The sequence below is a fragment of the Durio zibethinus genome, chromosome 8 (assembly GCF_047325235.1).
Source record: "Durio zibethinus cultivar Kanyao isolate XHJ-2024 chromosome 8, ASM4732523v1, whole genome shotgun sequence".
NCBI lineage: Eukaryota > Viridiplantae > Streptophyta > Magnoliopsida > Malvales > Malvaceae > Durio > Durio zibethinus.
Window position 1 is genome coordinate 23,236,376 of NC_143169.1, and position 17,393 is coordinate 23,253,768.

The window sequence follows — 17,393 nt, forward strand, 5'->3', positions numbered from 1 at the left end:
AACTCAATCCTTAATAAAAGCAACGCTTTAAAGTCAGGTTTGAATTTTGTTAACTCAAAATAATAAACATATATGAACGTATTATACTAAATCACGAAGATAAAATGGCTTATATATATATATATATTATGTCTAACTTTCCATTTATATTTTTTTAATTTGAATTTAAATTATTGAATGTAATAACATATTATGTTAATAATGTACAAATAATATAGTAATTTTATTTTTATAAAATGTGGCACATTATTTTAAGCAAAATTAAACCAATAAATGGCTTAATATGTATTTCGCTTAATTCTTTATAAAATTATTTACATGTTAATATACTTATATAATTCTAATTAAATTTTTTGTTTAATTAAAATAATTTGTTGTTACAATGTCTAGATCCGCTATTATTGCTAGATTTTCTGGAAAACAAAACAAAATTTTCTTAAAAAGTGAAGTATAATCATGTAATATAATTACATAAACATTACATAAAAAATTTTCTTTATGCAAGCAAAATTAAAAGCATTCATAAACATGCATGTGGTAATAATTACAAGGATTCATAAATCTTGGTCTCTCTAAATCAAAGTAATGATCTTAAAAGGGAAATTTATTTTAAATTAATTCACTCCGGATCATAATGCGAAAGCAATTGTTGGCTTAATGCTTCAGTAAAAATAAAGCAACAATAAAATTGTATGTAAAGGCTCATTCGTATTAATAGAGGTATATATATTTATATAATAGCAGAAATAAAATTAACTCATAAAATAAATTTGTACAAGCATGATTTATGGATGAGATTGAATCTGTGATGATTGTGGAAGCATGATTTATGGATGAGATGAACTCCTTGATTCTTGCTTATTAAAAAATGAGCTTCGGTTCAGCCTGGACGAGGGGCGATGGCAGCGGTGTCAATGTTTGTGCTCCAAACGAATGCGTCCGAGGTTCAGGAGTAGTCAAAGGTTGTCGTCGGACTTGAGTTAGATCAGAGATATGATTAGCCGATGGTCGTTCAACTGTTGTTATAGCAGCTGCAGCAACCAAAGTTCGCTTATTGAATTGTTCTTGCTGGTCATAACTTGAAGGCAATTGCAGCTGTTCTTGTTCAACTGGTGTCATAGGTGCAGCGGGCAAAGCTGACTGTTCTTGCTGATCATAACTTGAAGGCAATGGCAGCTGTGTCATCAGAGGTTCAACAGGCAATCTAACTTGAGTTATTTGAGGGACAGGATGACCAGCCGAAGCTTGTGCTCTTGTTCAACCGGTGCCATATTATTGGATTCTTGTTGCTCTTGCTGATAACCAGAATCGGCTGGCTGCTAGCGTTGCAAAGGTTAATTGTTCACTAATCTCTAGGGTGGAGCTGATCTGCTGATTGAGCCCTTCATAGCTCCTGCTCTGCGGCATTTCTGAGCTGATCTGCTGACCGAGTCCATCAGAGCTCCTGCTCTGCGGCATTTCTGTATCCGTTTTAGCTGATTCTCTTTACAGTTGTATAGATTCTACACAGCATCACATCATCCAACTACAAATATTTTGGAATTAATAGTTCAGACTATTTTTCCTGCCAAGGAAGACTCCATCTCTACCTTTGCTATCTTCCGAACAAATATTCCAGTAGCCCTTATGCCCTGCAGCTTGATTATCATTTCCAAATCTGCTAGATCTCGTCCCGTTTGGACATTTCTTGTTTCTCCCTCTGAAATAATAGCCTTCTTGCTCCTTCATGCCTGAATCCATGCATAAAGGAAATTCAATTCAGAAAACATACACCAACAAGTAATCAGTCTCATTAATGTAAATCATGCATTCATGATCATGACCAGAAGGAAAAAAAAAAGTATGAAGGTGGTTCGTTTATATAAAATACCATTAACATTATACCCTCTTCACCTTTTACCCATAATAATAAATATAAAGGTGATTTTATTTTTTAGGAGTAACATTAAAACAAAAATGCTACTATCATCAATATAGAATGGAATAGAAACTAACCTTGAAGATCCCAGGGTTGATATTGATATATATACACTGAGAGTTCGTTGATGATGCCCGTGTGATCGTAAATATTGGCGACTTTGGCAAGCAAATAATTAATGCTGGATTGGTGACGAAACCTATATATATCCACTGGCACACCGAACAAAATTTAAATGAAATTATATATGTAAAATCCGTGAAGTTTTTTTTTAAATGATTTAATAAAAATTTAAATCGATAAATTAATAAAATTAAATTTGAAAATTGATAATATATAAAAAATTTAAAAATATTATTTATAATTTAAATTTAACCAATATTTATTCAAAAATAAAAATTTTATTAATATTTTTATTAAAAATATCTATCTAAAAATATTTTTAAATTTTGTATGTTTAATTTATATAACAAGATCTTTTAATTCATTAATTTTAATTTTCAATAATAATTTTTATTTAATTATTTTTAATAAAATATTTCACGAATTTTGTATAAAAAATTTGATCGTTTTTCCCGAGGCACACCAAACTTCTCCTTCCAATTCGACTATCCATTTTTTGATTCGCTATGTGGGAACTCATATTTCAAATTATGTAGCTTCTTCTTTTATTTTTATGTAAATAGGGCGGTGACCATAATAGGATTACGAGAAAAATCAAAGTACCATACCTTAACCTTTGTCTGTAATAATTAAGAGAAGAAAATAAGAAATGGCTAATAAGTCATTCAACTAATTGCTAAATTTATTAAAAAAAAAAAGACAATTACTTAAAAAAAAAGTTAAAATACTAAAAAAAAATTTTACATATTTTTTAAAATTTTAAACAAATTTTTATTTTTTATTGTATCCAATTAAATTATTAAACTGTTATTTTTATATAATAATTTTCTTATTGTATTATTTTTTTAATTAAACCCTAAAACAAAAATAATTACTAAAAATGTGGAATATTGATATTCTAGATATATTCTGATTGATTAAAACCTTGACAATTGATTATATATAATATAAAATTTGATATCACCATTAATTATTTTTCCACTATTTTATTGACCAATTGAGAATAACATAAATTTATTTTTTAAAAATTTTCAATTGAACATCTGATTTTGATATATTTAAATCTAATTCTTAATTATCTTTTCCTTGTAAATTCTTCTACCTAAATAACTCAATTTAATCAATAAAAATATATAAAAACATAGTTAATTCAATTTATACAAAATTATTTTTATTTAAGAATTAAATTTTATTTTTGAAAAAATCTTTATTTTCTTTATATCACGAATAAAGTTTTGGTCACGTGCAATGCACAAGGCAAGGGACACTCAAACAGGCGAAATCAAGGAGCTGCTGCTCATCCTCTGCTACAAGAGCTTTTTGTTCTGATTCTCCCTGGATCCCTCTATAATAAAACCCACTTTCTAGGGCTCTCTCTTCCTCTGTGATTAAAATCCCCAATCTGAAACGCTGTCGTTTCTTGTTCCCCACCTGCCCTCCGCCGAAATGAAGCTTACGGTCAAAACCCTCAAAGGCAGCCACTTTGAAATCAGGGTTCAGCCCAACGACACCGTAATCCCCTCTCTCTACTTCTCAGTTTCCCTTGTTGCTATTGAACTTTTTTTGTTATTAGGGTTAAAAAATTGGGCTTAAAGGTTCAATCTTTTTTATTAGGTTATGGCTGTGAAGAAAAACATAGAAGATATACAAGGGAAAGATAATTACCCATGTGGGCAACAGCTTTTGATTCATAATGGGAAGGTTTTGAAAGATGAAACCACATTAGCTGATAACAAAGTCTCCGAGGATGGTTTTCTGGTTGTCATGCTCAGCAAGGTATATCTTTTTTAAAAAAATTAATTTTCTTATTATTTTGGGAAATCTTTTAATTAATGTATTTTTTATGCTTTTTTTCCTCTTTTTTTTTTTACTTTGATATAATCTACAAGATGGGAATTCGATGAAAAGGTCTTTTGAGTAATGTAATTTTTGGATAGTTTCGTTAGTAGCTGAATATGGATGGTTAATTTTGGCAATTTATTTGGTTTTGGTGATGAATTTACCTAATTGAAGATGGGATTTGATCCCAGGAGAGATTTTGTTAGTTAAGTTCGCCTGCACTTCCCGTTGGCAAATTGCCTTGGTTGTTTGAATATTATACCAATGTGGGATTAGATGCTATTGTGGAGAGGCTTTCATCAAAAGCTTTAGGCTTCATTCTGCAAAGCTTGAATGAATACCTGTGTTTGCAATAAAAAAGAAAATTTTGACAAGCATGGATGAGTGTTTCATGATAGCTTTTTATTAGCTTCCTTCTTGTACAGACTAGTGTAGTTTGATATCTCTGAATGATTTTAGAAAATTCTAGTTTAGCATGAGCTCTTTATATACACTTGTATTATTACTTGTATATTTTCAATTCTTTGGTTGTTCTTACAGAGCAAATCTTTGGGTTCAGCTGGGGCCTCATCTGCTCAGGTGTACTTCATATTCATTCTTCTTGTTAGGTTGAGCATATGTGCCAGTTTCATGTAGTATATAATCAAAATTTTCCTTGTCTTCCATGATAGCCTGCTTCATCAACTCCATCTACAACTGCACCTGTTTCTAATCCTACCCCAGCCCCAGAAGCTCCTGCACAAGCACCGTAAGTTAATTCTGCAATTTTTCTTCCTCCCTTAAAACCTGCCCCCTCTCCTGATACCAGTCACATTCATCTAATGCACATCATAATTTCTTTCATTTTAGGGCCTCAATGGGCACGACATCTGCATCAGATTTTGCAACAGCTAAGTATGTGGTGTCTATCTCCAAAATACCTGTATATCAGGTTAATACAAGCTTGAAATTATGTGTGTGGATCTCATTCTATTAAAGGTCGTGATAGACTAATATTTAAAACCACTTATTATGTTTTTGCTGAGGAAAGAAAACAAAACAGGAGTCGATACATAGCATTTTGATTTCCTTTTGGTTAGTTCAACTGTCAACTGAATAGTTTCTTTGTTGTTGTAGTACGTAGTTCTAAGTTTTATCTGGGATTGTATCTGTTGACAAGTAGTGCTAAGAGTATTCTCCATTCTCTTTAGACATTGTGAGAAATTGCCAGGTGTTATTTGATTAATTTTATCTTCTTTCATTATTTGTTTCTTGAAAAGAATGTGTACTGAAGCTCGCTCTCTCTCTAGCAGACCTTCTTTTTGGTATTTTCTGAACATTGTGAAAGTAATGAGAAAAACTTTTATCTCAACTTTTTCAGTCCAAATACTGATACCTATAGTCAAGCTGCCTCCAATTTAGTTGCTGGAAATAATCTTGAACAGACTATCCAACAATTGATGGATGTGGGTGGTGGCAACTGGGACAAAGAAACAGTAACCCGTGCACTTCGAGCTGCTTATAACAATCCAGAGCGAGCAGTGGATTATCTATATTCTGTATGTCTGAAACTTTATGATTGTATCAACAGCTAGAATTCTAGTATTAAACTACTATATTTGTTTGGATGTGGTAATGATGCTTTTTATCTTCAGGGGATTCCTGAATCAGCAGAAGTGGCTGTGCCAGTGGCTCGTTCTCCTACAAGTCAGACCACTGAAACTGGTGTAGCCCCCGTTGCTCCTGTTTCAGGGGCTCCTAATTCATTGCCTTTAAATATGTTTCCTCAGGTAACCCTTAAATTATTGATGTACTTTGATCACGTGTACAAATTGTTGTTAGTTCTTGTATGCACTTGTTTTATTTCTTATTCCTAACATGCTGAAATGATACTAGGAAACACTTTCTGGTGCCGATGCTGGTGGACTTGGATCCCTGGATTTCCTCAGAAACAATCCACAGGTGTAGTCTTGTTATGTCGTTTTTGTTCATTAGCATTCTCTTCAACTATGAAAACTTTTAGTTCTTTCACATATGAAATACTAAGTGCATCTTTGTTGCATTTTAGTTCCAAGCATTGCGTTCAATGGTGCAATCAAACCCACAAATTCTACAGGTTTGCTTTTCCATGTTTTCAGTAGCTAAACATCAAGAGCTTTTATTGTTCTGGATCTGATCTGCTTCTTTTACAGCCTATGCTACAGGAGCTTGGAAAGCAAAACCCCCAGCTTTTAAGACTAATTCAAGACCATCATGCGGAGTTTCTTCAGCTAATAAATGAACCTCTTGAAGTTTCTGAAGGGTGAGTGCTTATTGAATCTCACCTAAATTTGATGAAGCATCTATAGTTTTATTTGAGATAGAGCTTAAGGTTAGTAATAATTGTTTTGTTTTGTTTTTATAATTGTTTTTGTTTTCACAAGTGATAAATTCTATTAATTTTGACCTTTTAAAACTCTATCTAAATGCTTGGTAGTAGAAATTGTTGACTCCAATCATCTATGTTGAGATTAAGAGAAGCTTTACTTGTCATTATGGTACAGGCTATCTATGCATTGACTTAGCATCATCATTAACATTTATTTAAATTGGTGTTTCAGGGATATATTTGATCAAGCTGAACAAGACATGCCTCATGCTATCAATGTCACCCCAGCGGAACAGGAGGCCATCCAACGAGTATGCAAATTAGTTGTTGTTCTTTTCCTACTTTATTTGTATTCTCTCTAATTTTAATAGCTAGTATTTTATTTTTTTTTTTGTAGCTTGAAGCAATGGGATTTGATAGAGCCCTTGTCATTGAAGCGTTTTTGGCTTGTGATCGCAACGAGGAATTGGCAGCAAATTATTTATTGGAAAATGCTGGAGATTTTGAGGATTGAGAGAGGAATCTTTCCATGTCTGATTCATGGTTTTGGCCTACGTAGATGGATCTGAGTTATCTGTTGACATGTTTACTAGGGTGCTGTTTGGGATTAAGCATGGAAAGTAATTGAGTGTTCGATCAAAATTGTTTCTGATATAGGCTTAACAAAATTCATTTTATTTTAATTTCACTGAAACACATTGTGGAGTCCAAATGGCATCCGCAAACATGTTACCTTGGAACTGATTGGTGTTTCTACTTTCTGGTATTAATATTCAGAGTTAATGGAGGATCAACATCAATTTTGGAGATCCTGATGGTCAGCTTTTTCTTATATTTTCCATTTAACCCTTCTAGTTTCTTGAATATTGAAACCCTACGGATTAGCTGAGAAGCAGACCATCTGAACTGGAAAAGTCAGTTTGGTCTATAATCCAAATCAATTTCAGTGGGAGCAAGAACAAAACTTTTTTTTTTTTTGTCAAATTTGTGATAATTGCATGGTGATAATATATCAGGAAGGTTCTTAGCATTTCAGCAGGGTACAAATCCATCACTGATCAACACACGTATACAGAGTAAATTTGCTACAATAACATCAAACTTCTCTTTAGAGGCTTAGAATGTAAATCCATCTCTGATCACACACATAAACATAGTAAAATTATTGCAATAATATCCAACTTCTTCTCGTTTGGAGACTTAGAATTCCCTATCAGGGAACAGAATAGGAGCAAGCAGAGACCAGATATAAAGACCTGCAGTTGCCCATGCAGTTACAATCCGAACCCACACAGATGGCCACCCCACATCTACTAGCTTCCCGCTCTCCCCAACTGAGGTTGACCAACCCGTCAAAAGCATGGCTGAGTACATACTTGCAAGAGAGAAGATGATGTGGAAGAAGGCATATGAATATGTGACTGGCTTATTCTTCTCCTTCTCTTCCTGCTCATCTGCCTTGTCCAATGGAAGCAAAGGCTTTCCGGTCCCTTCACCCATTCAAACAGAATGTTAAATAGTACTCTCAACATATGATATTTTTATCTTTTCCTTCTTTTTTTTCGATTTTTACTCTTGGAAAAGATCTTAACAAGTTAGCTGCATCAAGAGGGGGTGGGGAGAATGCGTAGCAGAAGAGAGAGAGAGAAAAAAGCTAACCCCAAATCCTCAAAATGTATGTAAAGTATAAGGAACATAAATTATTTTACTAGCAAATCCAAAAAAGGTTGTTTAACCTTTAAAATAGCTACCCTCAATATGAAACTCATAGACAACAATTGGCTAAAATTTTAAGAAAAGAAAAACTGTATCATCATGAACACTTATTTTGGTAGTATATGGTATAACGATTTAATATTTTTGTCAACAAAATACCTGCACGAGGTGAACTTGGTGGGGAGAGCATAGTTGTAGAAGACCCTGCACGAACAGCAGAATAGACAACTGATAGAACAGTTGTAAGCAGACCAAAGGTCAGAGTGCCAGTAGAAATTGCTTTGGAATGATTGTGAAGACCATTGCATTCGTAATCTCTTGGCTCACTGGCAAGTCCACTGTAGCAGAGGTACATGCAGTATAGTGATATAACTGAAGCTGGCAAAATGCTACCACCAACCTGTTACATGACAAAATAATAAGAGACGAAATCATCAACATATATATGTACAAGGATTGAAACAAAAAACACCTTTATCGATTGTAATAACTCGTGTAAATGCCATGAAATATTGCACTATAATTAGTGAAAAAATCATACTCAATATCTTTTTTCTAAATGCTAGAGATATGATAAGAGTGAGAACTGAGACCTCAATATTTTCAATTTTATAGAACAAAAGAATGAGCATTCTCATAAGGTTTAATATTAAAATGGTTTTTCCAATCTAATCCATCTTTGCAATCAATTCATCCATATGTTGGTTCTAAATTTATTTACAATTGGCTGACCTATGGAACACAGAAAACATGTTTGTATGTACATTCTTATGATCATCCTATGTTTGAAAAGGTATATCCTGTTTATCAATCTTGGAAACATTCATTAATCTAACTGGGCCATCAACTCAAGCTAAGGCCAGCCCATTTTCCATTAATAGTTTATAGTCCAAGAGATCCAGCCGTTCTGAATGCAAAAGACAAGAAATTTAGCACAGGGTGGCATCAACTTTGCTCCAATTAATGTATTAAGTCTTACACATTTGTAATCCACAAAACACAAAACTAATAGAATTGATAATTAATGGGCTATTATAATTATGAAAACCTAAAAGTAGAGACTTACTGCAGGATGCAGTGCGACTATGGCAAACAAAATAACAAGAATCAAGGTCATCACGATAAAGAAGGTATTGAGTCCACAATCCTGTCCAGATGGTGTGAACCAGTGGAAGAGAAGTCCCGAGAAGCTAAATGTCGCCAAATAACAAACAAGTGAAACAACAAACAGAGCAATGTACCTATAGAGAAAAAACAAGCATGTCATCTAATCTGAAGAATACAAAGAAGAGATACCATAAAAACTTCATCAAAGCAAACTAACCAGAACTGCTCATCATATCCAACCCATTTGTCATTCCATCCATGAACAAAATCAAGTAAAAGCACAACTTGAACCAAAAGAAACAGTCCTGAGCCAAACTTTGATATTGACTCTGCAAATGCAAGATTTAAGTGTCAGCTTAAGTCAAACTAGATGTGATTCCTCTAATCATTTACAAATGCTGTGTAGAAAAATTATCTCCTATAACATGAAAAAGATTTCAAAAACGATGTATTTTTAATTTACTAGAATGATCCACACACAATGTTGCTTACCATAGAGGCTGATAATCTCATTTGGAACAAAAAACATTAGAATCACTAAAATGAACCAGCAGATAATTTTCATCATCCATCCACCATGGTGCAAACCATCACGAGGATCCCTCTGATTTTTCACACCAATCATTAAAACTGATAGGATAGTGAAAAACAAAAAATTTCCCAAGCTAACCCTCAGCACTGCATCTGTTTCGAACCATTCCCTGTTAGGTGTTTTATGAAAATGATTGATCCCTGCATAAATAACAATATCATATTAACTAAATCAGCAAACCAAGTATAAGCAAGACCATCAAGCAACATGTAAAACACTATATACATGAAATATGGGGCCACATATCAATAGTTGATAACTATCTAACATGTGACAGCATGATCTAGGAGATATGACGTATTAGTACCAGTTACCAACCCGCTCAAAGGAAAATGTGTAAAAGTACAAGCTCACAATTCATTCAAAAACCAGGTTTGATTTGATATACCAGAACCATAGCACGAAACATGGAAAATGGTGACAGATGACCAGATTCACATGGAAATATGAGTATTCTTCAGCTTCCCAAAAATACCCAATACATTAACAGAGCACTTCTATAAGGCGTTTAGCTCAGAGTAAGCCAATGCTCACAAGACAAATGACTGTGCTACAAAAGCAAAGCCTAAAGAATCCGACTTCCCTGCCCATTGAATAAGTCAATGCTAGGGTACTATACTTCTATTTTGCATCATCATTCAATCAGTTCAACATTAACGGGTAACATTTTGTATTTTGAATCTTGAAACAAACAAATTGTGCTCCGAACAATAAATAACGCAAGGAAACCAAATAAATTTAACAATGATCAAAACAAAAAAGGTAAAATTCAACGAAACTTACAAGGGAGCTTCTCCATGAGAGGGGCGGCAACCTCACGAAGGATCCATGAAACAATCAGAGAAAGGGCAAAGAGTCCACAGTAGGCGATCCTCGCAGACCTCCGGCTAATCCCCGAAACCACCGTGCGACACGCATCGCAGGCGCAAGCCGCACAACACGATGCAAGGCATGAAGCAGCCCACATCTTCTTCAATCACAACAACAATCAATCAACCGCCAAACACAAAAACCTTAACCACTGCAACAACAACAACAACAACAGATAAAAGCAACTTTCAAAAAATAAAACAAATCCCTTCATCGGAAATTAAATAAATGATTAAATTATGCATGATGCCCCAGTTGCTGAACACTCAATCACAAAAACCCAGAAAATCCCTTTCGAAATATGAAAAATTTTAATTAATTTTTTTTCTTACCTGAAGAATTGAGGTAGATAAAAGTCACGCGAAGCAGGACGAACAAAGAAACGAAGCAGTACGAACAAAGAAATAAAAGAATATAGGAAAGACTCCAAAGCTTAAATCATATGCGGTTGCTCTATATTACAGTTCCTGTACTGTTACGAATCAACACCGGTTTAGACTAAGTTTGTCATGTTTAGATGAACGGCTTGGATTTCTTTTGTTGATTATTTTATGATTAGACAAGGTGGATAAATTGCTTTTTTTTTTTCTTTACTAAAGTGTTTATTTTCGTAGTGGATAAGGAGTTAAAACTTATATATATAAATTTTTTTTACCAAAAAGCTTTGGACAAATTAAGGATATTAAACATAACATAAAAGTACTTAATCTCAAAATGATTCGAATTTTTTATTTATAATAATTTTTTTATATTCGTTACAAAATATGAATTTATGTGAAAATAAAGAAAAATTAAATTAAATTAAATTAAAAGCATAATGAACATAGTAAGTTGTTCGGTAATAGGTCAACAACAATAATTATAATAAGTGTTAATATAAGAGTGCAGTTAAATACATCTCAATTTTTTTTTAATTTTTTATAAAAAAAATTATTTTTTTATTTTTTATTTTTAATATTTAATTTTTTTACTCAACACATCTTACATCTAAAACATAAACCAAAAATGAATTTTTTAAAAATTATATAATTTTTAAAAATAAAATTTTAAAAAATTTTAAAATTTTTCAAAAATAAATGTCAAAAACTTTGAAAAACTTCCGAAAATCTAAAGTTTTCGAAAATTGATATTCAAAACTTTTAAAAATTTACAAAAATAAATTTGTAGAAGGTCTTAAAAACTTTTGAGAATACATTTCCAAAAAATTATTTGACATTTTAAAAATTCTTTTACGAAAAGATTTATAATTTTTCAGAAACTCATTTTTAAAAATTTTATAAAATAAAAAAATAATTAAGTATTTTTGCTTTAAAAAAAATTTTAAAAATAAAGTGTGAAGAAAAAAAATTACGGTAAATTTACCAGCACTCATAATATAATTGGATTGAAGGTGATAATGGTTCATTATGGACTGTTGAGTTTTTAATTTTCAATAATTTTAAATATAAAAAATTAAGAAATTATATAATAAAAATTAAAAATGGTTAATCAATTAACGTGGTTAAGATTAAAACTTTCATTTAAAAGAAAAAATGAAAAACATAGTTAAGATTAGAACTTAGCTTAAGTAATTATAAAATAATCAAAATTAGATGGAAACGCCAAATGTGAGGAGGGTCGGTGGAGCGCACTGACCCTTTCCCACCGTCCCTGGGTCCGAGTCAGTGATAATTAAACGACCTTTGGACGTTTCCCATCGTCAGAGCTTCCTCCCAATTTTGAACCAATCAAAAGCCTTCCACTTCAAATCTCTCTCGACGCTTCCCTTTGTTCCTGTCATGGTTGGTGACAGATTTGCCAATAAAGCACCTTTTTTTCCTTTTGTGTTGTAACGTCCCTTGCACCGTGACAGAAGGAGAAGACAAGGGAAGAAGAGTGATTATAAAGAGAAGGCATCAAGAAATATACCCATTGTTTGCTTCTTCCGTTTGATCCAACCTTGATTCTCAGTTGTATGTGTTTTAACTCTTTGATTCATTTACAGATCTGGGTTCTATTTATTGTTAAGGATAAAGATGGGTTTTGGAATTTGATGTTTGTTTGATAGAAATATTCGTTGATTAACAATGTTGTTAATTGTTTGTGGTCGGATGTGTTTTTCATGTAGATTTGACTTGATCCTAAGGCTTTTCTCTGTTTGGGTTTTTAAGCATCTGTGTTGCTAACAATAACATGTTTCCATTGGCGGGAATGAGGAATAGAAAGAATCTGTTGTGATCTGACAGGAAAGGGAACATTTTGGGTCAAATGTCTGTCTTATTAGAAATAATTAGAGCATAAAATAGTTTTCAGGTGAAAGGGAAAATAAAAATTTATTCTTTGCTGATATGAGAATTGATGAAGCTAATTCATGATGGTATATTTTTTATTTGAAAATTATGGTTTTCCTGCCTGTTGAGACATTTGATGGTACAATGTTATCAATCTTCTTTTGATAAATTGGTTATTTCTGATTGCCATCTTTTGTTTTCATTGTTTTGTTGGTAGTTTAATGCTTTAGCATGATGTTCTTCTGGTTTTTTCCAAAATAGTTGTTACATCCTATGTTCTTTGTCTTTGAGCTTGTTCTTACCTGTGGTGATGAAGCAATCGGCTGCATGATTTCAGGTCACATTGGCTAAGGACTTTTAGTCTTTAAGCTATGGCTCTTGAAAGCATTGTTTCTTCTCCCCATTGGAGGTCAGGATCAATGAGGAAACAATTACAAAAAGATGAGTTGGGTAGCTGGTCAACACTTGTTCAGAGGCATAGATTCCTCTTAACAGCATTGGGACTCTTGGCATTCCTCTGTACTATCTACCTTTACTTTGCTGTTACTTTAGGGGCCACAGATACGTGTACAGGATTTAATGGAATGCAGAAAGCAACATGTAAACTGCAGCATGCAAGGTCGTCTCTGTCCCATGGAAAACTGAAATTCCTTTAGTATGCTTATGGCAAATTACTTGTCACTTTTATTATTATAGTATTTATTTTTAGACAGTTTTAGGGTATTTAAATTTGAAAAAAAAAAAAAAAAAAAAAAAAAAACCTCAATTCATTTATAGTACATTCTTTTGTTTCAGCTTATGCTTCTCGTTGATCTTATACAGGGTTTAATCTGTGCAGTGGAATTGTTCTGTAAACTATATTTTGTTGAACTAATCTTATGAAGAAAGCCAATTTTCTTAATCTCGAAGTTGCTGACTCCGGTTGTTTCAAACTTTCATGCTGGTCAGACAATGTCCTATTGTAACTGCTTTCATCTTTTCATGCATTAAGCATTAAGATTGCAATGGCTAAAAATCTTGCAGTTGCAATACTTTTCTCTTATATGACTTATCAGTTACACGCAATGAGAGATTTGTGTTAACTCAATCTTCGCCACTTGGTTTGCTGTAGCATTGATGGTGAATAAAATCTTTGTGTTTCACTTGGCATATATCGGATTCTTGATCACAATCTAGTTCATAGCATAAAACCAGAGGAATTCCTTCTACAAGTACTGATGTTCAAACTTTTGATTATCACCAAGGAATCAGAGCAAAGACTATCTCCAAAATGATGATGTGGAGAAACTGAGCAAATCAACTTACATTTAAGCAGTAGGGGTGGACTCTGGGAGAATATCAATGACATATGAACCTAACAAAACTGATACCATTACATTGTTTTATAAAACTAGCAATAAAACAATGTAAACAAAATTTCCATGCCGGTTTTGGTTCCAACAAGTGCAAAACAATTAAGATAGTGGCAAATTTTCATTTAGAATAAAGATGTCCCCTCGCCCTTCTTGTCCCCACCAATCTCATAGTGCTTGCATCTCTGGGGAAACAGTACCAACAAAGAGTTAGAATATCTCATATGTGGTAAAGCTAACAAAGAATGGCAAGCTCATACTACATTCAAGTTTAGCAGTTGTTTACCCTGATTGGGCGTTAGGATACATGCTTCCAATCCTTGCACTGTAGCCTCAGCTAGATCTTCTTAGTAGTCTATGCCTGTTAGAAATTTTGAAACTCATTCACAAATGGAATAGATCTTGATAGGGATTAACATAATGGTATAATAGAAATTATTCATGTTCTTTTCACAGTAACATTCATATTCACACAAGGGTTACATCAATATCTCATCAAAGATAAATCTTTTACCTTCTTGTGTAAAACAGGCTTTGTGTCCACCATAACCTGATAGTTTGCGATCATAACGACGCTTTCCTTGAGCAGCAAGACCGTCCTTGCCTTCTTGTATTGGGTGAGTTTGTGCAAAGTGTGCTTCTTGTGTCACGAACCGAACTTAAGGAAGAGTTCTGAATCTCACATCGAACATAATAAGAAGGTCTCTGGGGTATAAAAGGGTTCACACCACCTCCGCCTTATGAGTCACCTTTTGTAAGACAAAACCGTAAGGTCAGGGGGGTCAGAGCGGACAATACCTCACAAGGGTGTGAACCGTGATAATCAGGCTGATTCGGGACGTCGGAAGGGTGAATGCCCGGGTCCCGAAGCCACATGGGTTCGGAGTTTGAGTCTCGACCCGTGACAAATGGTATTAGAGCCAGTCCTAAACCGTTCGATCAACGCCAAGCACCTCAAGGGAGACAGGTAGGGTGGTCAGCCTCCGTGACAAGAGCGTCACGAGATTGGATGCGGGAGAATATCACAAACCTAAGGAAGAGTCATGAATCTCACATCGAACATAATAAGAGGATCCCTGGGATATAAAAGGGTTCACACTACCTCCGTCAAAATATCACGGACCTAAAAAAGAGTTTTGAATCCCACATCGAATATAATAGGAAGGTCCCTGTAGTATAAAAGGGTTCACACCACCTCCGTCTTATGAGACGTCTTTTGTAGGATAAAACCGTGAGGTCAGAGGGTCAAAGCGGACAATACCTCACAAGAATGTAAACCGTGACGGTCAAATTGATTCGAGATGTTGGTAGAATGAATACCCAAATTCTGAAACTGCATAAATTCAAAACTTGAGTCTCGATTCGTGACGCTTGCACTCCTTAATCTTATAATAGGTCTTCTTTTATCTTAGGAGCGCAATACTAAGGTTTAAAACTTTAAATATATCTCACACATAGCTATCAACAAAATGACAATTTTGCTTTTGCAGTCTATGAAGCAGTGTTGTCAGAAAATTTTCAATCAAATGCGACGTATAGTTTTAACATCGAACACGTAACACAAATGATTCATCGTTAAAACATTTGTCAGTTCATGGCTGATGCAAGCACACAATGTAACATTTCCACCGAAATTCATAAAAACTGTTGACTTAAGGTCACTGTTGTCTCAAAGATCTCTACTTTTCACTGATCGGGGCATCAGCTTTACTCCACTTAAGCAAACTAGAACCAAATAAAAACAGAAGAAAATTGATCTACCGAGAAAACTAAAAGTTATCCTAAATCAGATCACCTCAACCATTGCTAAATACTTAATAGCAGCAGAAAAATCGACACTTTTTTTTTTTTTGTTACATCTTTAACTGTTAGACCAAAAGTTTGAGGATAAAATCGATACTTTTTCAAACAATACTCAAACAGGTAAAACCCTCTGCTGCAATTCTTGTTAGAATTGACTTTTCAACTCTTAAATAGATCGATTACTCCATTTGATCTTCTAAAAAATAAGCTCTAACTCAATAGGAACAAAAAAAAAATTCATACCATGGTGGTAAATGATGGGAAAGAAATCAAAAAAAGCTACTCCCATTTTTTTTTATTCTGGGGTTAGAATGGATATTAAATTTTGAAAATAGAAATGAGCATGAATATGATCTTAGATTTTTTACGGGATACGAGTACTAGACAGATGAGTAATATAATATCTGTATAATAATTTTTATATATTTATATATTTTTAATAAATTAATTTTTTATTAAATAATGTGAGTTTTATTTTAAATTTATTAGAATTAATAAATATATATTTAAAAATATATATTTATAAAAAAAACTATTTAAATGTATAAAATAAAAAAAAATAAATCTTATTTTTTTTTTAAAAAAAATTATAAATATAGAGGTTATCTATATTTATTAAATGTTATGGAGTTAAAAATAAAGATGAATTTGAAACACCTATTAAATAAAAATACAAAAATAAATAAAATATAAAAATGAAAATGAAAAATATTTTACATGTCTCATATTCTATTGACCTAGACAAAAAAAAAAAAAAAAAAAAAAAAAAAAAGGAGGAATTCCTTTCAGAGAAGCTAAGGGTTAAGTATTTTGTGACGAACTCGGAGCCGGGTTTAACAGCAGGACCCAGTTAATAAATCGAGTCGGTGAAAGATCCGACTCTAAATTGCAATAGCCCAATCCATTATTTCTCCGTGGGTCACAGCCCGACCTTAAAAAAAAACCCAGATCACACGGATCATTGTCTTAGCCGTCCGATTAGAGTTGACATCCAAAGGTAAAAAACCAAACTCTCTCACTCTATTAACAGCTTCTGATTTGAGCGACAAATATTAACAAAAGAAACTTAATTTGTAAATGTAATGACATTTAAAGAATAGTAATGCAATGCCATAAATTTAGAATAAATGAATGGGGAAAAAAAGATAGCACATTGAATTATAATATTTAAAATATTTGATTATTTACATCATTTGATCAAAATGATCATTGGATATCAAACTAATCCATTCATTAATAGTTAATGATTTTTATTTTACATAAAAAAATAAGAAAAATTTGTCTTGACAGTTTTAATACTCCAACATGAACCAATAATTTAAGAGGTTTAAATTACCCCCAATTAAATATAAATCAAAGTCTAAAATTAATCCAAAAAATTAGTTAGGGTTTTAAATATTTCAATTAAAATTAATTCAAAATCTAAACAGCTCCTAAAAATTTAAATGAACCGATT

General features: G+C 32.9%; 3 protein-coding genes and 2 long non-coding RNA genes across 9 annotated transcripts; 2 read left to right on the forward strand and 3 right to left on the reverse strand.

Annotated features, from left to right (window-relative positions):
* Positions 1–688: 688 nt before the first annotated feature.
* Positions 689–2,075, reverse strand: LOC149517642 (uncharacterized). The gene is made up of 2 exons (XR_016344243.1): positions 1,996–2,075; positions 689–1,730 (listed from the first exon to the last, which is right to left on the reverse strand). It is a non-coding gene; the product is annotated as an uncharacterized LOC149517642 (long non-coding RNA).
* A 1,213-nt stretch (positions 2,076–3,288) lies between these two features.
* Positions 3,289–7,034, forward strand: LOC111279052 (ubiquitin receptor RAD23b-like). Of its 3 annotated transcripts, none has more exons than XM_022865958.2 (12): positions 3,289–3,553; positions 3,656–3,817; positions 4,421–4,459; positions 4,552–4,628; positions 4,730–4,774; positions 5,241–5,418; positions 5,515–5,649; positions 5,756–5,821; positions 5,928–5,975; positions 6,052–6,161; positions 6,460–6,538; positions 6,625–7,034. In XM_022865958.2, exons 1-12 carry the CDS (start codon positions 3,488–3,490, stop codon positions 6,739–6,741), a joined length of 1,122 nt encoding a protein of 373 aa, XP_022721693.1. In that variant the 5' UTR covers positions 3,289–3,487; the 3' UTR covers positions 6,742–7,034. The 3 variants fall into 3 exon arrangements, 2 of the variants coding, with proteins under 2 accessions (XP_022721693.1, XP_089620920.1); XR_016344076.1 differs by having other exon boundaries at positions 3,357–3,553; positions 6,052–6,230; XM_089764794.1 differs by having other exon boundaries at positions 3,389–3,553; positions 4,730–4,811.
* A 203-nt stretch (positions 7,035–7,237) lies between these two features.
* LOC111279051 (uncharacterized) lies at positions 7,238–10,888 on the reverse strand. Its single transcript, XM_022865956.2, has 7 exons — positions 10,845–10,888; positions 10,426–10,663; positions 9,543–9,782; positions 9,268–9,379; positions 9,010–9,184; positions 8,103–8,343; positions 7,238–7,717 (listed from the first exon to the last, which is right to left on the reverse strand). Exons 2-7 carry the CDS (start codon positions 10,607–10,609, stop codon positions 7,428–7,430), a joined length of 1,242 nt encoding a protein of 413 aa, XP_022721691.2. The 5' UTR covers positions 10,610–10,663; positions 10,845–10,888; the 3' UTR covers positions 7,238–7,427.
* A 1,210-nt stretch (positions 10,889–12,098) lies between these two features.
* LOC111278587 (uncharacterized) lies at positions 12,099–13,878 on the forward strand. Of its 3 annotated transcripts, none has more exons than XM_089764796.1 (3): positions 12,099–12,464; positions 13,120–13,401; positions 13,605–13,878. In XM_089764796.1, exons 2-3 carry the CDS (start codon positions 13,154–13,156, stop codon positions 13,609–13,611), a joined length of 255 nt encoding a protein of 84 aa, XP_089620922.1. In that variant the 5' UTR covers positions 12,099–12,464; positions 13,120–13,153; the 3' UTR covers positions 13,612–13,878. The 3 variants fall into 3 exon arrangements, with proteins under 3 accessions (XP_089620922.1, XP_089620921.1, XP_022720926.1); XM_089764795.1 differs by having other exon boundaries at positions 13,621–13,878; XM_022865191.2 differs by lacking the exon at positions 13,605–13,878 and having other exon boundaries at positions 12,101–12,464; positions 13,120–13,576.
* A 191-nt stretch (positions 13,879–14,069) lies between these two features.
* Positions 14,070–15,451, reverse strand: LOC149517643 (uncharacterized). Its single transcript, XR_016344077.1, has 3 exons — positions 14,649–15,451; positions 14,421–14,495; positions 14,070–14,319 (listed from the first exon to the last, which is right to left on the reverse strand). It is a non-coding gene; the product is annotated as an uncharacterized LOC149517643 (long non-coding RNA).
* Positions 15,452–17,393: the final 1,942 nt, after the last annotated feature.